At 45.7% G+C, this 26,518-nt stretch overlaps 1 protein-coding gene across 2 annotated transcripts in view; it reads right to left on the bottom strand.

Moving 5' to 3' along the window:
* Positions 1 to 26,518, bottom strand: part of mmp17a (matrix metallopeptidase 17a) — a 110,731-nt gene that overhangs the window by 43,485 nt on the left and 40,728 nt on the right. For both annotated transcript variants that reach the window (XM_087999857.1, XM_087999858.1), the window contains exons 3-5: positions 19,911 to 20,040; positions 11,609 to 11,892; positions 1,633 to 1,809 (exon numbers count right to left, since the gene is read on the bottom strand). In XM_087999857.1, the coding sequence (XP_087855983.1) occupies positions 1,633 to 1,809; positions 11,609 to 11,892; positions 19,911 to 20,040 (591 nt within the window). The remainder of the gene's footprint in view (positions 1 to 1,632; positions 1,810 to 11,608; positions 11,893 to 19,910; positions 20,041 to 26,518) is intronic.

Below are 26,518 nucleotides of genomic sequence, written 5' to 3'. Positions count from 1 at the left end.
AAGCTTACACACACACACACATTTACACACACACTCTATCATATGCGCTCACACCCACATGCACACACTGACATGAACACTCAATCTGTCGCTCCTACATTCACACACATATAAGCTTATGGGGTGAATTTGTTTTTGCAGAATTACATTTTATTTTGCTCAAAAACTGCATGAATCCACGTAAACCTCAGTAAAACTGTACCAAAGGCTTGTTAGTCTGACACAGCATTGGGACGCAGACCGACTTCAGACCTATTGTTTAAAAAGCTGAGCTATGTTGAGAATGTAATTTAAAAGAAGTTCTTAGATTTACATATCAAAGAACAGAACCAGCGTATTCTAAAAGATGAAAGTTTTAATCTAAGATTGTTTACTGCATCACATCGCCATGACACTGGACTCCTTTGGTTAAAAATTCTATGAGCATGATCTTACCCTCCACAACCACCTGATGGAGTGGCAATCTGAAAGCTAGTGCTTCCAATTAAACCTGGTGCAGTCTGACAATGAGGATGAGGAAAACCCGAAGGTGGGGAGGGAGGGGGGGGTGAGCTTTGGGAATGGTAGGTCCACAGTCGCTTGTTTCTCCCGGAACATGCCACACCTACCAGATGTCAACTCTCAAATTACTCAGAGACTGCATCCCAACAATGTTACTTCTGAAAACAACCTTTCCTATTTGTACCTGAATTGACTAATACTTTCCGTAATGCTGACCAGCATCTCCCCTTTCCCTTAGGGACCCTGTAGCCTCTAGGACTCAACACCAAGTTCAATAAGTTTACACCCTGATTCCATTGAATCATAGAATCCCTACAGCGTGAAAACAGGCCCTTCAGCCCAACAAGTCCACCCCAGCCCTCCAAAGAGTAACTCAACCAGACCCTTTTCCCTAAACTTATTACTCTACATTCACCTCTGACTAATGTACCTAACCTGCACATCCCTGGACACTATGGGCAATTTAGCATGGCCAATTCACCCTAACCTGCACATCTTTGGTCTGTGGGAGGAAAATGGAGCACCTGGAGGAAACCCACACTGACACGTGGAGAATGTGCAAACTCCACCCAGACAGTCGCCCGAGGCTAGAATAAATCCCGGTCCTCAGTGCTAACCACTGAGCCACCGTGCCCACCCTTATCTTTCCATGTTTTTTACCCATCCCCCCACACCCAGGTCGTATCATAACATGAGTGGCTTTCAGCACAACCTACCTATTCTCTCCTATCCTTAACTCTCATTATCACTTAGTCAGCTTCGCCTCTGTCCTGGCTTACCATCAATAAGCCCCTCAGATACCTCCTTGTTTCATTTCGTGGTCTCCATGTGCTCCAACTCTACCTATCTGCTCATCTCTTCTGCCTTCCCTCCTGAACCCTCAACCTCACCTTCACCATAAATACCATGTTTTCCTAACTGCTATTGGTTCTGATGGAGAATCACTAGACTCGGGAACATTAACTCTGCTTTCTCCCCATTGATGCTGCTAAGGCTTTGTTTTCATAATTTCTACTTTTGTTTAGGCTCTCCAACTTCTACAGTTCTCTGTTTTATTACAATACTCTCTGTTACTACTTTCTGGGTCCCAAGAGAAAATCAAGGAACAATGCATGAGGTTAGAGTCCAAACCATAAATTTGCCAGATCCGGAGCCGGTCATCGTAAGGAAGATGGTATTGGAGGGGATCACCCACAGGCCCCTGGTAATAAGGTCTCATGATGGATTCGTTGACTGAAGAATGGGACAGTCCAATGGCGTGACCAAATTCATGGACAGCGACTGCAAACAGGTCCATCTCCTGGGGATCTGCAAGAAAGGGACAAAAACACCTTCTGAAACTGGCTGTGATGTCACATCATCCCACATCATCCTCATTCTCATTGTTCAAATCTTCCAGGTCCTTGCCACTTCCCACCCCACCCTCCACATCTCCAGAACCAACCTTAGCCCCACAGCCATTTGAGATCTCTGTGCTCCTCCAATCCCAGCTTTGAGCACATTCCTGATTTTAATTATTCAGCCGTTGGTGGCCATGATTTGAGCTGTGTTGTGCCCTAATCTGAGGAATTTCCTGCCCAAATCTCTCCACTTCTCCCTCTCCTGTTTTTAGAAACTCCCTTTAAAACCTCCCTCTTTGAGAGGAAGTGGTGGAGGCTGGTACAATAATAACATTTAAAAGTCATCTGGATGAGTTTCTGAATAGGAAGGGGTAAAAACAATGACTGCAGATGCTGGAAACCAGACCCCGGATTAGTGGTGCTGGAAGAGCACAGCAGTTCAGGCAGCATCCAAGGAGCTTCGAAATCGACTTTTTGGGCAAAAGCCCTTCATCAGGAAGAAAGGCAGAGAGCCTGGAGTGTGGAGAGATAAGCTAGAGGAGGGTGGGGGTGGGGAGAGAGTAGCATAGAGTACAATAGGTGAGTGGGGGAGGGGATGAAGGAGATAGGTCAGGGAGGAGAGGGTGGAGTGGAGAGGTGGAAAAGGAGATAGGCAGGTCGGACAAGTCCGGACAAGTCATGGGGACAGTACTGAGCTGGAAGTTTGGAACCAGGGTGAGGTGGGGGAAGGGGAAATGAGGAAACTGTTGAAGTCCACATTGATGCCCTGGGGTTGAAGTGTTCCGAGGCGGAAGATGAGGCGTTCTTCCTCCAGGCGTCTGGTGGTGAAGGAGTGGCGGTGAAGGAGGCCCAGGACCTCCATGTCCTCAGCAGAGTGGGAGGGGGAGTTGAAATGTTGAGTCACAGGGTGGTGTGGTTGATTGGTGCGGGTGTCCCGGAGATGTTCCCTAAAGCGCTCTGCTAGGAGGCGCCCAGTCTCCCCAATGTAGAGGAGACCGCATCGGAAGTAACGGATACAATAAATGATATTAGTGGATGTGCAAGTAAAACGTTGATGGATGTGGAAGGCTCCTTTAGGGCCTTGGATAGAGGTGAGGGAGGAGGTGTGGGCGCAGGTTTTACAGTTCCTGCGGTGGCAGGGGAAAGTGCCAGGATGGGAGGGTGGGTTGTAGGGGGGCGTGGACCTGACCAGGTAGTCACGGAGGGAACGGTTTTTGCGGAAGGCGGAAAGGGGTGGGGAGGGAAATATATCCCTGGTGGTGGGGTCTGTTTGGAGGTGGCGGAAATGTCGGCGGATGATTTGGTTTATGCGAAGGTTGGTAGGGTGGAAGGTGAGCACCAGGGGCGTTCTGTCCTTGTTACGGTTGGAGGGGGTGGGGTCTGAGGGCGGAGGTGCGGGATGTGGATGAGATGCGTTGCAGGGCATCTTTAACCACGTGGGAAGGGAAATTGCGGTCTCTAAAGAAGGAGGCCATCTGGTGTGTTCTATGGTGGAACCGCTCCTCCTGGGAGCAGATACGGCGGAGGCGGAGGAATTGGGAATACGGGATGGCATTTTTTCAAGAGGTAGGGTGGGAAGAGGTGTAATCCAGGTAGGTGTGGGAGTCGGTGGGTTTGTAAAAAATGTCAGTGTCAAGTCGGTCGTCATTAATGGAGATGGAGAGGTCCAGGAAGGGGAGGGAGGTGTCAGAGATGGTCCAGGTAAATTTAAGGTCAGGGTGGAATGTGTTGGTGAAGTTGATGAATTGCTCAACCTCCTCGCGGGCGCATGAGGTGGCACCAATGCAGTCATCAATGTAGCGGAGGAAGAGGTGGGGAGTGGTGCCGGTGTAATTACGGAAGATCAACTGCTCTACGTAGCCAACAAAGAGACAGGCTTAGCTGGGGCCCATACGTGTGCCCATGGCTACCCCTTTGGTCTGGAGGAAGTGGGAGGATTCAAAGGAGAAATTTTTAAGGGTGAGGACCAGTTCGGCCAAACGAATGAGAGTGTCGGTGGAAGGGTACTGTTGGGGACGCCTGGAGAGGAAAAAACGGAGGGCTTGGAGGCCCTGGTTATGGCGGATGGAGGTGTAGAGGGATTGGATATCCATGGTGAAGATGAGGCATTGGGGGCCAGGGAAACGGAAGTCTTGGAGGAGGTGGAGGGCGTGGGTGGTGTCTCGTACGTATGTGGGGAGTTCCTGGACTAGGAGGGATAGGACGGTGTCGAGGCAGGTAGAGATGAGTTCAGTGGGGCAGGAGCATGCTGAGACAATGGGTTGGCCAGGGTGGTCAGGCTTGTGGATCTTGGGAAGGAGGGACATGGAGGTCCTGGGCCTCCTTCACCGCCGCTCCCTCACCACCAGACGCCTGGAGGAAGAACGCCTCATCTTCCGCCTCGGAACACTTCAACCCCAGGGCATCAATGTGGACTTCAACAGTTTCCTCATTTCCCCTTCCCCCACCTCACCCTAGTTCCAAACTTCCAGCTCAGCACTGTCCCCATGACTTGTCCGGACTTGTCCTACCTGCCTATCTCAGTTTCCACCTATCCACTCCACCCTCTCCTCCCTGACCTATCACCTTCATCCCCTCCCCCACTCACCTATTGTACTCTATGCTACTCTCTCCCCACCCCCACCCTCCTCTAGCTTATCTCTCCATGCTTCAGGCTCACTGCCTTTATTCCTGATGAAGGGCTTTTGCCCGAAATGTCGATTTTGCTACTCCTTGGATGCTGCCTGAACTGCTGTGCTCTTCCAGCACCACTAATCCAGAATTCTGAATAGGAAGAGTTTAGTGGGATATGGACCAACTGCCGGCACACAGGGCTAGATTAATTTAGGATATCTGATTGGCTTGGATAAGTTGTTCCAAAGGGTCTGTTTCCATGCTGTTTAACTCTGCAACTCTATGACTAGGCATTTAATCATCTGTGAGGTAAAAACAATGACTGCAGATGCTGGAAACCTGATTCTGGATCAATGGTGCTGGAAGAGCACAGCAGTTCAGGCAGCATCCGAGGAGCAGCGAAATCGACATTTCGGGCAAAAGCCCTTCATCAGGAATAAAGGCAGTGAGCCTGAAGCGTGGAGAGATAAGCTAGGGGAGGGTGGGGGTGGGGAGAGAGTAGCATAGAGTACAATAGGTGAGTGGGGGAGGGGATGAAGGTGATAGGTCAGGGAGTAGGGTGGAGTGGATAGGTGGAAAAGGAGATAGGCAGGTAGGATAGGTCCGGACAAGTCATGGGGACAGTGCTGAGCTGGAAGTTTGGAACTAGGGTGAGGTGGGGGAAGAGGAAATGAGGAAACTGTTGAAGTCCATATTGATGCCCTGGGGTTGAAGTGTTCCGAGGCGAAAGATGAGGCGTTCTTCCTGATTCCTGATGAAGGGCTTTTGCCTGAAACATCGATTTTGCTGAAGCTCCTCGGATGCTGCCTGAACTGCTGTGCTCTTCCAGCACCATTGATCCAGAATTCAATCATCTGTCCAGATCTCCCACTATGTGACTCAGTGCTAGACTGTGTTTGAGTTGCCTTGGAAATTTTACTATTGTAAAAGTGATTGCTGCTTTTGTTACAATGAGTAGATTTCAAGGAGTATCATTATCTCGCAAAGAAAGATTTCAATACAGTTGCAAGAACATTGTTTGAGGTGTTGACCTGCTGACTGTATGATTATGGGTTGGGGTGGTGATGTTACTGCACTCCTTGTTTCTATTCTATGTTGGGCAGAAACTTTACTCAATAAAATCCTCCAACCTTCTTGACTCTCGTCTAGGTTATCCGCAGATCATATAGAGGCTGAATTGGTGGAAAATGCAGAGTTGAAATAGTTCTGGGATCTGAATGAGGACATCAGATGATCAACTCTACATTTTAATGAGGAATTTGGCTGCCTACAATGAAGGAAGACGGGAAGAGCAGGTGGCCATTCTTCCATTCTACCTTATTCTATCCTTTACAGCTGATTTATATCTTCATTCCATCCACCCACTGAAGATTCATATTTCTAACATGTTTATCTGTCAAAACCCGACTGGCCTCGAATTTAAAATGTTTTATCTACAGCATTCCTAGGGCAGAGTGCCAACTTTATACCATGCAAATTCCTGAATAGCTGGACTCTATCCCCTTTCCTGGACTCCTCCCTGAATGAAAAGGTTCTCTCTCTCTCTCTCTCTCTCACACACACCTTGCTCAATTCTTTCCAACATCCCAAAAACCTTAAACCTCTTAAATCTTCCAGAGATAGTCACAGGTGAGGTACCGGAAGACTGGAGGTTGGCTAACGTGGTGCCACTGTTTAAGAAGGGCGGTAAAGACAAGCCAGGGAACTATAGACCGGTGAACCTGACCTCGGTGGTAGGCAAGTTGTTGGAGGGAATCCTGAGGGACAGGATGTACGTGTACGTGCAAGGGATTAGGGATAGTCAACATGGCTTTGTGCGTGGGAAATCATGTCTCACAAACTTTACTGAGTTTTTTGAAGAAGCAACACAGAGGATTGATGAGGGCAGAGCAATGGACAGGATCTATATGGACTTCAGCAAGGCAGTTGACAGTGTTCCCCATGGAAGACTGATTAGCAAGGTTAGATCTCATGGAATACATGGAGAACTAGCCATTTGGATACAGAACTAGCTCAAAGGTAGAAGACAGAGGGTGGTGGTGGAGGGTTATTTTTCAGACTGAAGGCCTCTGACTAGTGGTGTGCCACAAGGATCATTACCGGGTCCACTACTTTTCGTCATTTATATAAATGATTTGGATGTGAACATAAGAGTATAGTTAGTAAGTTTGCAGATGACACCAAAATTGGAGGTGTAGTGGACAGCGAAGAGGGTTACCTCAGATTACAACAGGATCTTGGTCAGATGGGCCAATGGGCTGAGAACTGGCAGATGGAGTTTAATTCAGATAAATGCGAGGTGCTGAATTTTGGGAAAGCAAATCTTAGCAGGACTTATACACTTAATGGTAAGGTCCTAGGGAGTGTTGCTGAACAAAGAGACCTTGGAGTGCAGGTTCATAAATCCTTGAAAGTGGAGCCACTGGTAGATAGGATAGTGAAGAAGGTGTTTGGTATGCTTTCCTTTATTGGTCAGAGTATTGAGTACAGGAGTTGGGAGGTCATGTTGCGGCTGTACAGGACATTGGTTAGGCCACTGTTGGAATATTGCAATTCTGGTCTCCTAGCTATTGGAAAGATGTTGTGAAACTTGAAAGGATTAAAGAAAATATTTACAAGGATGTTGCCAGGGTTGGAGGGTTTGAGTTATAGGGAGAGGTTGAATAGGCTGGGTTTTTTTTCCCTGCAGCGTTGGAGGCTGAGGGGTGACCTTGTAGAGGTTTATAAAATCATGAGGGGCATAGATAGGGTAAATAGACAAAGTCTTTTCCCTGGGGTGGAGGAGTCCAGAACTAGAGGGCATAGGTTTAGGGTGAGAGTGGAAAGATATAATAGAGACCTAAGGGACAACTGTTTCATACAAGGGGTTGGTACATGCATGGAATGAGCTGCCAAAGGAAGTGGTGGAGGCTGGTACAATTTCAACATTTGAAAGGCATCTGGATGGGTATATGAATAGGAAGGGTTTGGAGGGATATGGGCCGGGTACTGGCAGTTGGTGCTAGATTGGGTTGGGATATCTGGTCGGCATGGACAAGTTGGACCGAAGGGTCTGTTTCCGTACTGTGCGTCTCTATGACTCCATGACTCTATCTCCTGAAAATACCAGACTTGTTGCGGTGTGGGTTAGCTCAGTTGGATGATGGTCATGCAGAGTGACAATATCGGTTTGATACCCAAACTGGCTGAGGTTATCATGAAGGACCCACTTCTCCCCCTCAGGTTAAACCATCTCCTGTCACCTCACTCTATCTGGTGAGATTTTAGAGCTATGGCAACTTTATGTATGCGCCACAATCTAACTTCTGGTCACACTTTTGTGATTTTTCTTTCATGAGATGTGGGATCTGTTGCCCATTCCTAATACCCCTTGAACCTTATGGCTTTCTAGACTATATCTCAGGGTGGTTAAGAGTCGACTCTAATGAGTTGAAGTGTCACATAGACCACACAGAGCAAGGACCGTAGATTCCCTTCCTTAAACAGCACTAGGGAGCAGCAATCAATAATTGCTTCACATTTACCATCACTAACACTCGCTGCATAGTCCAGCACAACCACCTGATGAAGGAGCAGCGCTCCGAAAGCTAGTGTGCTTCCAAATCAAACCTGTTGGACTATAGCCTGGTGTTGTGTGATTTTTAACTTTGCTAAGTCCAGATTTTTATTAAACGATTTGAAATTCCACAAGTGGTCACTGATGAGATTTGAACCCAGGCCCCAGTGTATTAATCCAGTCTCTGAGTTAATCGTCTAGCAATACCACCTTACTCCTTCCCCCGGTCTGTGCTAAGAGCTTCCCAAAAGCCATTACTGTCCACCTATTTGAAGTTGCAATGCTCACAAGCACACACAGTACTTCAATCTTGCCAAGGATTTGTATGGTTGCAGAAAATGTCCTGTTTATGTTCCAGCTCTCTAGTTATAAAGGTCAATGTTCCAGTAGTCATGATTTGGCGATGCCGGTGTTGGACTGGGGTGTACAAAGTTAAAAATCACACAACACCAGGTTATAGTCCAACAGGTTTAATTGGAAGCACACTAGCTTTCGGAGCGTCGCTCCTTCATCAGGTGGTAGTGGAGGGCTCGATCGTAACACAGAATTTATAGCAAAAATTTACAGTGTGATGTAACTGAAATTATACATTGAAAAACTGATTGTCTGTTAAGCCTTTCATCTGTTAGAATACCATGATAGTTTCACTTCTTTCATGTGTAAATCACAAAACCTTTTTTTAAAAAGTTGCATTCTCGGGTTAGCTGTTAACAATGGTGATAGCTAGACAATATGTTGAAGGTGTTAGCCCCCTGTGTTCTCTGTCTATGCCATGACGTTTAGATTGATTCTAATCTAAAAAGTGAGATAACGGAGTTTTACATAAATTCATGCAGTTTTTGAGCAAAGTACAATGTAACCCTGCAAGTACAAATTCACCCCACAAAATATATGTGTGCATGTGGGTCTTGGTCTGTCTGTGTGTGTGAGTCTGTCTGGGTTGGGGGTTGTAAGTGTGAGAAAGTGCATATGTGTAGTGAGTGCAGAGTGTCTTAAGTCTGTGAGGGGGTGCATGTGTGGGTGTGTGTGTCTGTAAGGGTGTGTGGGTGTCTGTGTGCGCATCTGTGTGTATGTGTGTCCACCTGATGAAGGAGCGACGCTCCGAAAGCTAGTGTGCTTCCAATTAAACCTGTTGGACTATAACCTGGTGTTGTGTGATCTTTAACAATGCTTCAGTAGCCTTTGTTGATTATTTTGAAGAGCTTTTTTGTTGCCTTGTGAAACCTGGGAGTTAACAGAGTAATGGCAGTAAGGGAAGTACTGTGCCAACAGAGGGAGGGGGTGCTGTATCCATTGTAACCCCCTGCTGCCTCTCTCTATTCATGTCAATCTGTATTCACTGCACCCCCAGCCCTCACAGTACACATCCAACCACCTTTTACTCTGCTCATAAACAACAGAACAAATGCAAATGGATAAACAGGAAAGCAATAAAATGGAACTGTAAATCAGGCTTGCTGCTGTGTAGCACTAGAACCCTGTTAAAGAGCTACCTGAGAATGTCGCATCTAATGTTCAAATGTCTCCTTTAGCCGGGGGCTCAACAGATGGATTTTATGTGTATTTAATGTGCTTCCTCATCTTGCTGACAATGCCTTCCATCGGGAGAGACACCAGCAATTGAGCAGACATCCTCAGAGCTTCATGTAAAGGTCTTTACTTTGTCTATAAGATGCATATCTCGTCAATGCATCAATATGTTTCTGACATCGATGTATTCCTCGCAATTTGGATCATTTCATCTGTGAAAGATTAGATTTGAAGAATTACCTCAATGCAGTAGCTGGAACACTGCCGATAGAATTAGTAGGTGCAGAGGGAGGGGGAGGGGGAGCATCGAGTCAAGGCTATGAACAGGGAGTTGGATAAGTTATTACAGGAGAATTATCTGCAGGTTTAGGGGAGGCAATAGCCTGGTGGTATTACTGCGATAAGGGCCCCTCTGGTGGAATTCTTACCCCTGAACAAAGGGATCTGAGTTCATCCCACATGTGCCACAATGTGTAATATTATGTCTGAACAGGTTGGTTAGAAAAATAGGCAAAATAAAAAACAAAATTATCATTAGGCTTTTAATCCAGAGACCCTGGGAATCAAAACAAACCAAGACATTGCTGGAGAAACTCTGGCAGTATCTGTGGAGAGAGAAACAGAGTTAATGATACCAGATCAGTGACCCTTCTGAGTTGGTTCTGATAAAGGGTCACTGGATCTGAATCATTAACTCTGTTTCTCTCTCCAGAGATGCTGCCAGACCTTAAAACTTGCGTGCTCCAGACATTGAGATTTCTGTCACTGGAACAGTTTCTACTTATTTACAACAGCAAAACAGTCAGGGCTGTGAGGATTTCTATTCAATTTCCTCTTCAAACCCACAGCTGGAAGGGGCACAGTGCTGACCCTCTGACATTGCAGCACTCCTTCAGCACTGACCCTCCGACAGTGCAGTACGCCCTCAGTACTGACCCTCCGACAGTGCAGCACTCCCTCAGTACTGACCCTCTGACAGTGCGGCACTCCTTCAGCACTGACCCTCTGACAGTGCAGCACTCCTTCAGCACTGACCCTCCGACAGTGCAGTACGCCCTCAGTACTGACCCTCCGACAGTGCAGCACTCCTTCAGTACTGACCCTCTGACAGTACGGCACTCCCTCAGCACTGACACTCAGACAGTGCTGCACTCCCTCAGTACTGACCCTCCGACAGTGCAGCACCCCTTCAGCACTGAACCTCTGACAGTGCAGCACTCCCTCAGTACTGACCCTCCTACAGTGCAGCACTCCCTCAGCACTGACCCTCCGACAGTGCGGCACTCCCTCAGCACTGACACTCAGACAGTGCTGCACTCCCTCAGTACTGACCTTCCGACAGTGCAGCTCTCTCTCAGTACTGACCCTCCAACAGTGCGGCACTCCTTCAGTACTGACCCTCCAACAGTGCGGAACTCAGCACTGACTCTCTGACAGTGCGGTACACCCCTAGCATTGATCCTCCGATAGTGCGGTACTCCCTCACCACTGACCCTCCAACAGTGCGGCACTCCCTCAGAATTGGCCTTCTGACAGTGTGGCCCACCCTCAGCGCTGACCCTCTGACAGTGGTGTACTCCCTCAGTGCTGACCCTCCGATAGTGCGGTCCTCCCTCAGTGCTGACCCTCTGAAAGTGGTGCACTCCCTCAGTACTGACCCTCCGACAGTGCGGCACTCCCTCAGTGCTGACCCTCCAACAGTGCGGTACTCCCTCAGTACTGACCCTCCGACAGTGCAGCACTCCTTCAGCACTGACCCTCTGACAGTGCAGCACTCCTTCAGCACTGACCCTCCGACAGTGTGGCACTCCCTCAGTACTGACCCTCCGACAGTGCGGCACTCCCTCAGTGCTGACCCTCCGACAGTGTGGCACTCCCTCAGTGCTGACCCTCCGACAGTGCGGTACTCCCTCAGTGCTGACCCTGAAAGGATGAGCTGGGCTGCTGTGGTGTGGTGAGTTAGTGCCATGCACCTCCTGACTCAAAGTCACAAACAATCCCCAATGAAGCCACTGCCTGACATCTTTAAAAGGTTTCCATTGGTTGTGGCTCCAACGAATGACAATACCTGACGACCGGAAGGTCCAAGCCTCATCGTTATCGAAATGCACATCTCCTGCAATTGGTTCGTCACCGGGGAGGAATGCGTGAGCCACGGCACCCCCTGGTCCATCGAAGGGGTACTGGTCATTGTGTTGTGACTTTGTGAAGTCGATCAGAATGTCTGCGTTGTCTCCCGCCACCTCATGGAAATTGAGTGGTGCAATGTCACTCCAGACCTTCAGAGCATAATACATCAGAGCACGAATGGTGTCATGTCCCAACCGGCTGTCCGTTGGAAATGTTCGGACTCTGCAGATGGTAAATCAAAGCTGTGAGCACGGACTTCATTACTGCTAATGAGCGACAAAGGTGCAATTAATCTCTTGTTAACATTAATGGGAGCACAATGTGATACTCTAGTCTTTTAAGCTTCCGTGAAAAAATGATAATGCTTTTCACAACTGACATTTGCATTAAGATTAAAATGTCAATAATTGACTGTAGGCTTGCACTGATGAAAAGTGGAGGTTCCTTACCGATTCCCAGATGCCTTCCTAAATAATGCCAGTAAACAAAATAACAAGCCAGCCATTAGGGGCAGCTATTGGGCAGCTCCTTAATGACCCATACCCGGTTGCCTCTCTGTAAATGGTACAACTCTGGATGAGGTTAGAGAGAGAGAGAGGTTACAGATGATATTTGTCTAAGGTGAAGGCCTTCGATTACGTCAGGAGTCTTGGACTGTTCTCGTTCAAACCACGATGGTGAAGGGGAAATCTAATCCAGCCTGTTTAAAACAGTGTGAAGGGCAGACAGGGAGAAGCTATCAGGATGCTGATAGAGTCAGGCCATGTTCACTGCAGTTTAAAAGAATTGTGGGGGTAACCCTCAGAGAAACCCATACATTTCTACCAGTACAAGACAGAGTAAACACAAGAAGGATGTTCCCGATGACCAGGGAGATCAGAACCGGAGGGTTAGAGTCTAAAGATACAGGGTAGGCATTTAGGACTGAGATGGGGAAATATCCCGAGAGTGGGGAGCCTGGGGAATTCCCAGCCACAGAACGTGGTTGAGTCCGGTAATGATTGGAACCAAGTTGATCTTATTAACTGTGAGATCCTTGTTTGGAGTTGTTAACCTGGGCCAGTCAGGGAGCCCTGGCTGACAGGTATAAACAGGGGATTTCGAACCTCCTCAGTTCAGGGACTCTCTCCAAGCTGGCTGGCCACTGCCAGTGTACTGTGTACGTGTAAATAAATGGTGACCTAGTGATGGGATATTGCTTCTGTGCAGTTATTTCAATACACTGAATGTTTTCAAGAAGGAGTTGGATATAATTCGTAAGGCTAAAGGAATCAATGGGAAGGGGGAGAAAGTGGGAACTGTGTTGGATATCAGCGTATTGAATGGGGGAGCAAGGGCTATATGGCTGACTCCTATTCCTATGTTTGATGTTTCTTGGAGCAGAGACATTGAAGATAATTGGTCAAAGAGCTGGAGTTGGAGTTGAGGAGAATGTTTTTGAACACAGTCAGTTGTTATGACCTGGGGTGCACACAATGAAAAGGAAGTGGGAGAACATTCTGTAATAATCTTCAAAATTATACAAAGTAAACAGCTGAGCCTTTGTGGGATTACCAGGAAAGAACAGGCAAGTGGAATTGATAGGATAACACTGAAAGGATATGGGTCAATGTGCGGAATGCTGCAAGATTCTGCACCATAGCTTTATGGAAAATAGGACCAGTTGGAATGGGAAATGCTGTATCGTAGCCAGTGTAGAATTACTCAATAATCTCATTCAGAGTCTGGACGTTTGTGACTCATCTTGACATTGTGATCGAAAGATCATCGCATCTAGAGGAGAACAGTTCATGTCTGAGAATCACCTGAGGACAGATTGGATTTAGCTGGGGTGCTGTGTTTTAGCAGCTTTGCCTGAAAACATGTGCTTAGAATCACAGAATAGTTACAGCTCAGAGGCTATGTGGCCCATCATGTTTTTGCTAGCCCTACCTAAGAGGAATTAATTCCACTCTCTTGCTCCTTCCCTCTAGTCCTGTCAATTATTTTCCCCTTCAGAAACATACCCCATTCTACAATTGAATGGACATCCAGCACACAGTCCAGCAATGTTACCCCAATCCTTGCTATGTGCAGTGTAAAAACATTTCCTCATGTTGCCTTTTGACCATTTTGCCAAACACCAATTTTATGATGGCTGCAGAAAGTCTAGTGGGCAAAGCATCAGGGAGCTCCCAGGGCTCCAGATCAGGTCTTTGAACTCCTCCATCGCCAGATCACAACAACACGACGGTTGGAGGAAGAGCGCCTCATCTTCCGCCTAGGAACCCTCCAACCACAAGGGATGAACTCGGATTTCACCAGTTTCCTCATTTCCCCTCCCCCCACCTTGACTCAGTCAAATCCATCGAACTCAGCACCGCCTTCCTAACCTGCAATCTTCTTCCTGACCTCTCCGCCCCCACCCCAGTCTGACCTATCACCCTCACCTTGACCTCTTTCCACCTATCACATTTCCGACGCCCCTCCCCCAAGTCCCTCCTCCCTACCTTTTATCTTAGCCTGCTGGACAAACTTTCCTCATTCCTGAAGAAGGGCTTATGCCCGAAACGTCGATTCTCCTGTTCCCTGGATGCTGCCTGACCTGCTGCGCTTTTCCACCAACACATTTTCAGCTCTGATCTCCAGCATCTGCAGACCTCACTTTCTCCTCCAGATCTAATCAGGCGTTGTGTATCAGGGCCAAAGAGGCAGACTTAAAATCACTTTTCTTCATATTTCCACAAAGTGAGTGCTTTCACTGTGTAAAATAGTGGAGGATGTTCCAGTTGGGTAGATAGAGTCACACAGTGTGGAAACAGACCTTTCAATCTATCTAGTCTGCACCAAATTAAACCAGTCCCATGTAGAGAACTAATTCCTTGGGCAGAGGGGATCCAGTTCAAGGGGGCACGGTCTTAAATTTGGGCTGTTCAGGGCTGAATACCCCTTTAGACAAAGCGTCATGGAAATTTAAGACCCTCTCCCCAAACATACTGTTGATGTTTTTGGGCAGTTGTGTCTGGAATTGATCATTATTAGTTTTGGACATCACGGTATATAAATTACAGGTGAAGGGATGGGACTTAGAGCTCAGGCATGTTCCAACGGAATGGTAAAGGGACTGAACTGTCTTCTCATCTTTCTCTAGAGCTAAATTTGATTCACAATCCAGGCGGGAGAGAAAATTGGATTGTATCTTTTTCTCATCCCTGAGAAAGAAGATTCAGCCTTTAGCTAACTCTAATGTCTTGACATTCATTAAAGGCAATCAGTATCCTGTGATGTTATTGCTTAGGGTTTAATGAGTAATAAACTGCAGTTGACTCAAGGAGAATTCCTTGTTTGTTATAAAGCAATCATTGATCCATATTTGATGTAATGAAGATTGATGCACCTGAATATTGAAGAAGCATAAAAGGCCTGATAAACACCAGCATCCTGATCTCAAGCAGTATATCCCAGCAATATCTGTTTGCTTTTGGGGGAATATGAATATTGACTGTGTCCCACATGATACCAAGACATGAAGAAAACTGAAGGGTGTCATTGTGGCTCAGTGGTTAGTACTGCTGCCTCACAGCACCAGGGACTCAAGTTCAATTCCAGCCATGGGTGACTGTATGTCTGGGCTTTCTCTGGGTGCTCTGGTTTCCTCCCAGTCCAGGGATGTGCAGGCTAGTTGGATGAGTCATGGAAAATTCAGGGTGACATGGATTGGGTGGGTGTGGGTGGGATGTTCTTCAGAGGGTCAGAGTAGACGCAATGGACTGAATGGCTGAGTAGGTTTGACTGCTGGAGTAGTTTCTTAAACTTATAACTTCAGCAACTCCCTGTGCGATAGAGTTAGGGTTTGATTCAGGTTTGGCCAATTTCAGTGTACAATACTCAAAAGGGTGCTAGAGGGACCTGATCTTTATGCTCATAGATCATTGAAGGTGGCAGGTCAGGTGAAGAGTCATAGCGATGTACAGCACAGAAACACATCCATACTGACCAGATATCCTAACTTAATCTAGTCCCATTTGCCAACACCTGGTCCATATCCCTCCAAACCCTTCCTATTCATATACCCATCCAAATGCCTCTTAAACGTTGCAATTGTACCAGCCTCCACCACTTCCTCTGGCAGCTCATTCCATAAACGTACCACCCTCTGCGTGAAAAGGTTGCCCGTTATGTCTCTTTTATATCTTTCCCCTCTCACCCTAAGCCTATGCCATCTAGTTCTGGACTCCCCAACCCATGGGAAAAGACTTTGTCTATTTATCCTATCCATGCCCATCATGTTTTATAAACCTCTATAAGGCTCAGCGTTCAATGCTCCAGGAAAACAGCCCTAGTCTATATAGCCTCTCCCTATCGCTCAAACCTTCCAAGCAGTGAATAAAGCATATAGTGCTCTTGGCTTTATTAATATAGACATACAATACAAGAGCAGGGAGGTGATACCAAACTTTTGTAAGATGCTTATGAGACTGCAGCTGGAGTATTGTGTATAGTTCTGGGTGCCATATTATGGGGAGCATTGCAGAAAGTGCAGAAGTGATTTTCACGAATAGTTTCAGGGATAAGAATCTTCAGTTATGAGGGGAGAGCGTGACTGATTTCCTTGCAGAGTAGCAGACTAGAACGACATTTAATATAAGTTCTCAAAATCATGAGAGATTTGGAGGGATTAGGTAGGGGGGTTCTATTCCTGGAGAAAGTGAGGACTGCGGATACTGGAGATGTGTTGCTGGAAAAGCGCAGCAGGTCAGGCAGCATCCAAGGAACAGGAGAATCGACGTTTCGGGCATAAGCCCTTCTTCAGGAATGAGGAAAGTGTGTCACTTTCAAGAATGAAAGGACACAGACTTAAAGTGATTTTCAAATATTGCAAATGTGATGTGAGAAATAAAAGTTTCAAACAGCAAGGTTCCGATCTGCCTGAAATGACACACATTCACCTGAAGCATTCAAGAGGGCATGGGACAGTTAATTTCATAAACAATGTGCGAAGGTATAGGGAAAGGGTAGGAAAATGGCACTAAATCTTGACACTCATTGGATGGCAAGTATGGACAGAATGGGCTGAATTGCCTCTCTCTGTGCCATAACACTGTGTGATTCTTGTGTATCCTCAAGTTATATTGCTCCACTATTGGCTGCTGTGTCTTCAGATCAGGCAGAATCCAAGCAGCAGGCGCATCGACGTTTCGGGCAAGAACCCTTCATCAGGAATTCCTGGATTCCCCTGCTCCTCAGATGCTGCCTGACCTGCTGTGCTTTTCCAGCAACACACTCTCAACTCTGATCTCCAGCATCTGCAGTGCTCACTTTCTCCTGCTCTGTCTTCAGCTGCTTCTCCACTTTGCTAGCAAAAACGGGAAGGCAGAGGATTACCTGAACAGCAATAGATTGGGAAAGTGGGGAGTGCAACAAGACCTGAATATCCTTGTACATCAGTCACTAAAGGTAAGCATTGCAAGGGCAGCACATGATGAAGAAGATAAATGTTATGTTAGTCTTCATCAGCCATGGATTCACGTATAGGAGCAGGGTTGATTTGCTGTAATTGTATAGAGACCTTGCTGAGACCACTCCTGGAGTACTGTGTGCAGTTTGGAGTCTCCTTATCTGAGGAAGGATGTTCTGGTGATGGAGGGAGGGCAGCAAAGGTTTCCCTGACTGATTCCTGGGACGGCAGGTGTGATGATGAAGAGGGACTGGATTGGCCAGGAGTTTATAAGGTTTAGGGGTGATCTCAGAAACGTGTAAAATTCTAACATGCTAAGGCAAGGGTAAACACAAAAGGGATGTTCTCTATGACCAGGGAGCCCAGAACCAGGAGGTCACAATCTAAGGATACATGATAGGCCATTTCGGACTGAGATGGGGAGAAATGTATTCACCCAGAGAGTGGGGAACCAGTGGGATTCTCTGCTGTCATGAGCAGAAAGTGATTGAGGCCCAGACATTGAATGTTTTCAAGAAGGAGTTTTATATATAGTTCTTAGGGCTAAAGGGATGAAAGGGTATGGTGAAGATGTGGGAATAGGGGACTGAGGCGAATGATCAGCCATGATCCCATTCAATAGAGGAGCAGGCTCAAAGGGCTGAATGGCCTCCTCCTGCTCCTGTTTTCAATGTAACCCTAAGTCCTCGATTTCTCCCTCTTTTCAGCCATCCTTAAATTCTTGCTCTCACCTCTCCTAATAACTCCCATTCACATGGCTCAATGTCAAGATTTGTTTGATGACTATTTTAAAGATGCTATATAAATGCAAGTTGTTACGGTTCACAATCTCAGGGCATCTGTAAACACTTTAGAACTCAAATACCTTTCAATTATTAATTCTATTGTCATAAAGAAAACACAGCAGTCAATCGCCATGTTGCAAACTCCCAGAAACTGCATTGCAACAGTTATTGGATAATCAGCTTGAATGGGGCTGAATTAAAGATTAAAAATTGACAAGACACCAGAGCGAACTCAGCAGCACAGCTTCAATTAGGAACGTTTATATCAGTCAGGATAGACATGGCCCTGGTATAATATCCTATCTGGAGGATGGCGCTGCCTGACAGTGCAACACTCCTTCAGCACCGCACTGGGAAGGGCAATCTGGATTATGTACCAAAGTCTCTACAGTGGGACTCAAACTCACAACATCAGAATATTTTACACCACGTCTTGGCTGACATTAAACATTGTAAACTGTTTCAGGCACATTATATTCAACTTACACACGCACATTCACGCACGCACACATACACACACACACGCACACTCATACACAACCTAACACTCACACACATACACATGCACACACACACTCACACACAACCCCACACTCTCACAGACACACAAACACACACACTCTCACTTCTTTAGTTTGGTGCTTCGACATCCTGTGATCCGGCAGTGGTAAGGAATGTTTTTGCTGTTAGTAGGGAGTGAGCCACACTTTAGCAAATCCCCAAATCACACCGGGCAAAAGAAGAACCATTTGCCAGTGGGTACATCAAAATCTGGCCAGTGGAATGTTTCTGCAGAGAACACCTTAAGTTGTTGATTCCAAGTGACTCTGTATTCAGTTCTCTGTCTGAAGGCAGGTCTGACCCACAGCCACACTACCTCTACCATGGAGAGAGCAAACAGGCCTGAAAAGGTGTGACCCACCCCTACCGACTGGCTCCCTCCACCACCTCCATGGTTATAAGCTGTGATGGCTGCACCTTTACCAGCGTGGGGCTATGGATAGTGATGGTAGAAATTCCTCTTCTCTCTCCTCACACATCTGAGCAGCACCCTGTCCCACACCCTTGCAAGTTGATCTGACAAAGTCTTCAGCAGAGTAAGTGGACAGGACACAACAGACAGAGAGAAACCCCCCGCTCATAAAACGATCAAAAATGATGAGGTGCAGATTTAAAACAAAGTGCAAGGTTTAAAACAAAGTGCAAATGAAGTAAGCACTACATGAGAGAAAATCTCTTTCTACAGTGAGTAGCTGAGTAGTTGACAGCAAGACTGTGGAATCCTCTGCCTGGAAATGTGAGGGATACAGATTCCATTGAAGCATTCAAGAGGAGCACTGGATGGTTATTTGAGTGGAAATGGTTTGCATAGAGATGGGAGGAGTTTAGCACAAGAGGACAGAGCCAGTGTAAGCTGGATGGACTGAATGAGGTCACTCTGTACCGTTATGATTTGGAGATGCCGGTGTTGGACTGGGGTGTACAAAGTTAAAAATCACACAACACCAGGTTATAGTCCAATAGGTTTAATTGGAAGCACACTAGCTTTTGAAGCATCGCTCCGAAAGCTAGTGTGCTTCCAATTAAACCTGTTGGACTATAACCTGGTGTTGTGTGATTTTTAACTCTACTGTTACAGTTTGCTGATCTGTGATAAACAGTCAGCTTGGCCATCCAGTCCCAAACTGCAAATGTGAACCTGGAGCTCTGGCTCAGAGGCAGGGACACTACCCACTGTGCTGTGAGACCTCCAAATGACTTAGGGGGGGAGAAAGAGATCTGATAACAAATAGTGGAAGGAAAATGGAGCAAGTTACTGGCCAAGTGTCGTTTGTAATAAGAAGTGAAATTATTTATAGCACTTAAAACTATTACATTTCTGCAAGCAAGTGACTTTGGTCCTAAAGTGCTATTGCCAATAAATTTTACATCTGATTAACTGAAGTAGCTTTCATCTGCTCACAACTTTCCATTAATAACATTAAATGTGAGGATGCAATTACAAGATTGACATTTACCTCCAGGATATATTTCTTTTATTCCATTTAGTCCCGAGTTGAAGAGATCTTTTCCTCCTGATACTTTCTGGTTCCACAATATCAGGCAGTGAGCAACGAGGTGTCTTCATTAGTGTCACAGTGGCTTGATCTAAAATTCAAACAAGTTAATTGTTTTTCACATAGGAGCGCAATAAATGAACTGGATGGATGTGGGAACCTCCATGCACCAAGGTCCTTCACTCAGGCATTCAATCTCAGTTACTTCCATAATGTTTCTACTAACAGAAATATGGGTTAGGATATGGATTAGAGTCAGGGTCAGGGTTAAGGTTAAAGTTAAGGTTGAAGTTAAGCTTAGGGTTAATGTTAAAATTAGGACTAGGGTTAAGATTAGGGTTAGGGCGAGGGTTAAAGCTAGGTTTCTGGTTGAGGTTAGAGTTAGTCTTAAGTTAGGATCAGGGTTAGGATTACAGTTGGGCTCAGAATTAGGGTTTGGGTTAAGGTTAGGGTTGGGGTTAGGATTACGATTATGGTTAGATTCAGGGTTTGGTTTCAACTTAAGGTTAAGGCTAGGAATAGGATTAAGATTAGAGTTAGGAAGAAGAACACAGACACAAGCACAATGGGTCTGAAGGCCTCACTCTGCACTGTGCAATTGCATGTGGAAACGGTTGAGAAAAGGAGCTGGGGATGATGAAGAGGGAAATGGGCAGCCGGAGTTTGAGAAAGGAATAGGAAGTATAGGCACCAAAATTAAAGCCAGACATTCTGGCTTCTGAAACATGACACACTTTGTCGAAGTGTTTGTTTTGCACTCACCAGGACAATTCATAAGAATACCAAAGGGAAAAATAACATCAATACTGCATGACTGGAGAGTATGTGAAGAATTGTACTGACAACTAGTTTAGGATCATCCTTCAGGTTCACAGTGTGGTGTAGTTGTGTGTAGTGGAAGCTCCATATGTTAATGCACAGGGGTCTGTTCTCTGCATATTTATAGAACTGTGTCTGTTTCAAAACATTAAAATAGGTGGCAGCCAATCTCTGGTTCATTTCTCAGAGCAATCCCTAGATCAGTCAGTGTCAAACCGTCTGGTTTAAAAATTAAACAAAGCTGGCAGTTAACTGTCAATCAACATTATTGCAGCATTCTACATCTCAATCAATCATAGCTCAATTGCCAACCAATCAGTGCTCTCCTCTTTTGCAATATAAATGTTAGTTTCTACTCCACTTGAATTGGTATTCTTGCAATTGTCATGATGAGTGCAAGACAAACTCTAACAAAATGCTTCTTCATTCATCAAAAGTTCAAAGATGTGTAGGTTAGGTGGATTGGCCTTGGAAAATGCAAAGTTATAGGGTGTGGGTGGGATGTTGTTTCAAAGGTTGGTGTAGACACAATGGGCTCAATGTCCTCTTTTTTCACTGTAGGAATTCTAGAATTGTAATTCTATTAGCTCAAGGGTACAATAATTAAACATGGACATCAAAAGCAGTAATGGAAAACATCCCTCCGATATAAAGGCGGTAGGAAACGTTATGATAGAGAATTGTTAATGAGGCACACATTAAGAATCATCCTAGTAAAGGGACTGAAGGAATAATTTCAAATATTGTGAGTACAAGCAGGTAATGGGATCTGTTTTGCATAACGTTACTGCATCTAATATTAGGCAACAATAAAGAAATGATTCCCAACTTCAAAAAGATAGGTGCATGCAGAATATAGTGGTTTGTCCTAAAGCACCTGTGCTGATGTTGAGAATCCACACAATTCCTCCTGTACAATTTGCCTCATCTCAGACTCTCAGCATGTGGTTCTATCTCTTATTCTCTCACATTCACCCTTTCAAAGCATCAAAAACAATTTGCTTAAATTCCCCTGTGGTCATGAGTGTAACAATCCAGATGAGTGGATCCCAAAGTGGCTGGGGGAGCAATCATTTGGGATGCTCAGCCCTGAGGCAGTAATAATCACTGTTGACTGGAGATTGACATAAGAACATAACAGCTAGGAGCAGGAGAAGGCCATCTGGCCCTTCGTGCCTGCTCCCCCATTCAATAAGATCATGGCTGATCTTCGTGACCTCAGGTCCACTTACCCACCCTCTAAACCTAACCCTTAATTACTCTACTGTTCAAAACATTATCTATCTTAGCTTTAAAAACATTCAATGAGGAAGCCTCAACTACTTCACTGGGCAGGGAATTCCATCCCTCTGGGTGAAGACGTTCTACACAGTCCCAGGATTGGCCCTGAGACTTCAGATGGCTCAGGACAAAAATATTAAACACTGCTCATTAATTCCTTGCCTCCGCATCACCACAGCCTCTACTCTCCCATTCAACAACTGCTCCCACTCATCCCTTCCATCCCATTACAGTTTTTCACTGTGGCAAGTTGGAACTGGTGATCGATGAGATGAGCATCATATCCTGTTCTTATAAGGACATCTACTAGCATCTTTAGGTGTCCATCATGTTCCTCCTTGTCTGAGCTTACCCATAGGGAATGGCTTCTGTAACATGTTTAGGATGGAAACTAGAGAAGTGCAGCATTGTGAAGTTATCTGTGGGCTTGCAATAGAGTGAGGTACTGAGGTGCCTGTTCTTGACGGAGATGTATATGTCTAAGATTGAGACTGATTCTGAAGAGTAGGAGAAAGTGAGGTCTGCAGATGCTGGAGATCAGAGTCGAGAATGAGTTGCTGGAAAAGCACAGCAGGTCAGGCAGCATCCGAGGAGCAGGAGAGTCGACGTTTTGGGCCAGAGTCCTTCATCAGGAATGAGGCTAGGAGCCTTGGGGATGGAGAGATAAATAGGAGGGAGGGTGGGGCTGGGGATAAGAGTGCAATAGGTTTATCTTTCCACCCATTTATCTCTCACCCTGAAACTCCCAGTCTCATTCATGATGAAGGGCTCTGGCCTGAAATGTCAATTCGTCTGCTCCTTGGATTCTGCCTGACCTGCTGTGCTTTTCCAGCAACACACTCTCGACTCTGATTCTGAAGAGTAGTCCATGGTAAATCTGATGGTAGGATGAGACTTGCTGATATCACAACATAGTTGTTTCAGTGATACTTTGCCGTGAGTCCAGAGGAAGAAAATGTCGTCAATATAACGTTGGTTGGAGTCTTAGTGAAGAAGTCTTGCTCAAACTTGTGCATGAAAACGTTGGCATATTGGGATGCAAATTTGGTTCCCATGGCTGTTCCGTGTGTCTTGATGAAGAGCTGGTTGTCAAAGATGAAGTCGTTGTGGTCAAGGATGAAGCAGATGAGCTGTAGGATGGTGCCTGGAGATTGGCAATTGTTGGTATTGAGTACTTGGGCCAACGTTATCTACCTCAGACACTGCAGGCAAGGATGCCCTGAGGCAAGGTACATTGGCGAGGACAAGCAGACACTACGATAACGGATGAATGGACACTGCACAACAATCATCAGGCAGGGGTGTTCCCTCCCAGTTGGGGAACACTTTAGCTGTCCGGGATATTCAGCCTCTGATCTTCAGGTAAACGTCCTCCAAGGGTGCCTTCAAGATAAACAACAATGCAGAATCGCCGAGCAGAAACTGATAGCCACGTTCCGTAGCCATGAAGACAGCCTCAATCGTGATCTTGGGTTCCTATCATGCTACATGTGACCCACCAGACTGTTCTGTACCTGTAAGATCTTCCTTACTGTCCTGTTTTGACACCATCGCCTTCATAAATTGTTATGATCTCTCAGCCTGAATTAGTTTATACGGTTTTGGATTAATTATCACTTTGGTTAGACCCTCAGCATGTGACTCTTCTACTTATCATGTTATTTCAGTCATTTGGTTTGTCTCCAGCACCATCTTATTTATGATTATTTGTAATGATCTCTCTGCCTCATTTAGTCAGATTATAGGTCACCCCTTCGCTTGTTATTCAGCTGTTGACACTTTACTCTTACAATTTGGCAATTTTGACCACCTGCAGAGACCTATTATTCAGCCAGTCAACACTCCACTCACACCATTTGTACCTACCTGTTGACACTCTTAATTACCTGGAATTATCTTGCTATTATCTCTCTGCCTATTTATTCTGTGCCTGTGCACTTCCCTCCACTTCACCTGACAAAGGACAGTGCTCTAAAACCTTGTGATTTCAAACTAACCTGATAGGCTATAACCTAGTGTTGTATGACTTCTGACTCAATTATATAGAACATACAACATCATGGTTAGGAGGGGCATGGAGTCAGTGGTTAGGAAGCAGCTGTTCCCTCGGCTTGAAGGGTCAATAAGACGGGGGCATCATTTTAAGGTGAAAGGCAGGAGGTTCAGAGGGGATTTCAGGAAAAATGCACTGCCTGGGAGGGTAATTGGGATGGGAGATATTGAAACCTTTAAAAGGCTAAGTGGATGAACACCTCAAACGTCATAAACCTCAAGGCTATGGACCTAATGCTGGAAAACAGGATTGGTGCAGATAAATGATGGGAACAAAAACAGAAATGGCTGGAAAAGCTTAGCAGGTCTGGCAGCATCTGTGGAGAGAAATCAGAGTTAACTTTTCAGGTCCAATGACCCTTCCACAGAACTAAGGTGATGGATTTTGTTTTGTTGGCATAGATTTATTTGATGGGCTGAAGAGCCTTTTCTGTACTTTATGACAATACAGAAACAGGCTGAGTGTCAGAGCTCCTCTCTCGCCTGCTCGGATGAATGTGTGGGTGAAGGTCATTAGGTAGGCACTGATGGGACTGTGACCTTTGTAGTCTTGTTTAATGCTTTAAGAAGTTGTATTCTGTCCAGCTCAGAGCATGTTACTCGGTTCTATCAGTGTCATGTACAGTGTGACAATGAGCAGGTTCCTGGTCTAAGTCAATACCTAAACCTGAAGGACTCACACTGCCATAGTCCTTGGGCTGCTCTTTTATGAGACAGATAGACAACTGGTGGTGTTTTAATCAGAGGGTGATCCCACCTCAGTTAAGGTGGGAGGGAGAGTCCTTCATGGTCACCTTAGCCAGTATGGGAATGGAACCCACGCCATTGGTGTCACTCTGCAGCAAAGACCAGCCATCCAACCAACTGAGCTAACTGACCCCAGAGCTAACTAGGTGACATAATAAAACACACATCTCAGCCATTGGCGTATCTATCCTATTCTCTCTAATGTAGTTACCAAGCCTTCCTTAAAACAACCCACACAATTCAGTGAGTGATAGTGAGAGTACATTCCCACCTGAATTCCCAATTGGACTTTCGAGTCACTGCCTCATATCAGTGGCCTCTAGACTTGCTCCTTCCCACAACTGGAGACACTCTTCTGTATCCATTCAATCAAAACTTTGCACAATTTTAACAAACTCCATTTGGTTACCCTTGAGCCTACTCTCTTTAATAGGAAAGAGAACCAACCTATTAATCAGTCACAGTTCTGGTATCATCCTCGTAAATCTATTTCCATCTTTTCCAGCACTCCAAATGTGGCTTAGCAAAGTCTAGCCATCCATTCCCATATATTGTTAACCCTTAGTTCTCTATTCGCCTCTCTCAGACAATCCTTCATGTTGGCCCAGTCATACAGCCAGGAAATAAAATGATTCTTCAGCCTCAAGATCCTCTGTACAGGAACATTTCCACTATTTTTTACAAAGCAGTCACTGCTCTAGTTTATGGCTTGTATCAACATCTTTCTGAAATAGTTATGGCCCTCAAACTGAGAGAAAGTTTCACAAGCAGCAAACACAAATATCTATGAAAGATATTCTACAGAGTTGCCTGGGTATTTCTGCATTTGTTGCTAAGCTGGAGGGTAAAGGAGGTGAGGTTTCTGGTTGGTGTCATGATTTGGAGGTGCTGGTGTTGGACTGGGGTGGACAAAGTTAAAAAATCACACAGCACCAGGTTATAGTCCAACAGGCTGATTTCGAGGCACGAGCTTTTGGAGAGCTGCTCCTTCACCAGGTGGCTGTGGATGTGCTTCCAAATAAACTTGTTGGACGATAACCAGGGTATTTTTGATTTTTAACTTTCTGATTGTTGTGAGTGTTTTACCTTCTTTGTGACTGAATAGTGGCAGTTGTTTGTTCAGTAACTGTCCCTGGTGCTGAATACATTTACCTGTATTGGTATCAGTACAATGTTAACTTCAATATAGCTATGGGCAGATGGCAGGATGCTATTTATTTGTCTGCTTGTTTAGTTATGTGTTTGTTTATTTTTTATTCACTCATCAAACGTGGGTGTCACTGGCTGGGCCCAGCATTTATTATCATCCCTAGTTACCCCTTGAGAAGGTGGGGGCGAGCTGCCTTTTTAAACCGCTGCAGTCCATGTGCTGTGGGTAGACTCACAATGCCCTTTGGGAGGGATTTCCAGGATTTTGACCCAGTGACAGTGAAGGAATGACGATATATTTCAGGATAATGAGTGGCTTGGAGGGGAACTTGCAGGGGATGGTGTTCCCAAATATCTACTGCCCTTGTTCTTCTATGATGTGGAGGTGCCAGTGATCACCTGGGGTGGACAGCGTCAGAAGTCACATGACACCAGGTGTATTTGAAATCACTAGCGTTTGGACTGCTATTCCTTCATCAGGTGAATTTCTGCAGTGCATCTTGTAGATGCTACGCACTTCT

This window comes from Chiloscyllium plagiosum, unplaced genomic scaffold, assembly GCF_037043375.1.
Source record: "Chiloscyllium plagiosum isolate Xiang-an unplaced genomic scaffold, Cpla_swu_hap1 HiC_scaffold_24, whole genome shotgun sequence".
Lineage (NCBI taxonomy): Eukaryota > Metazoa > Chordata > Chondrichthyes > Orectolobiformes > Hemiscylliidae > Chiloscyllium > Chiloscyllium plagiosum.
The sequence above is the reverse complement of the archived record's forward strand: the minus strand, read 5'-3'. Positions and strand labels throughout refer to the sequence as shown.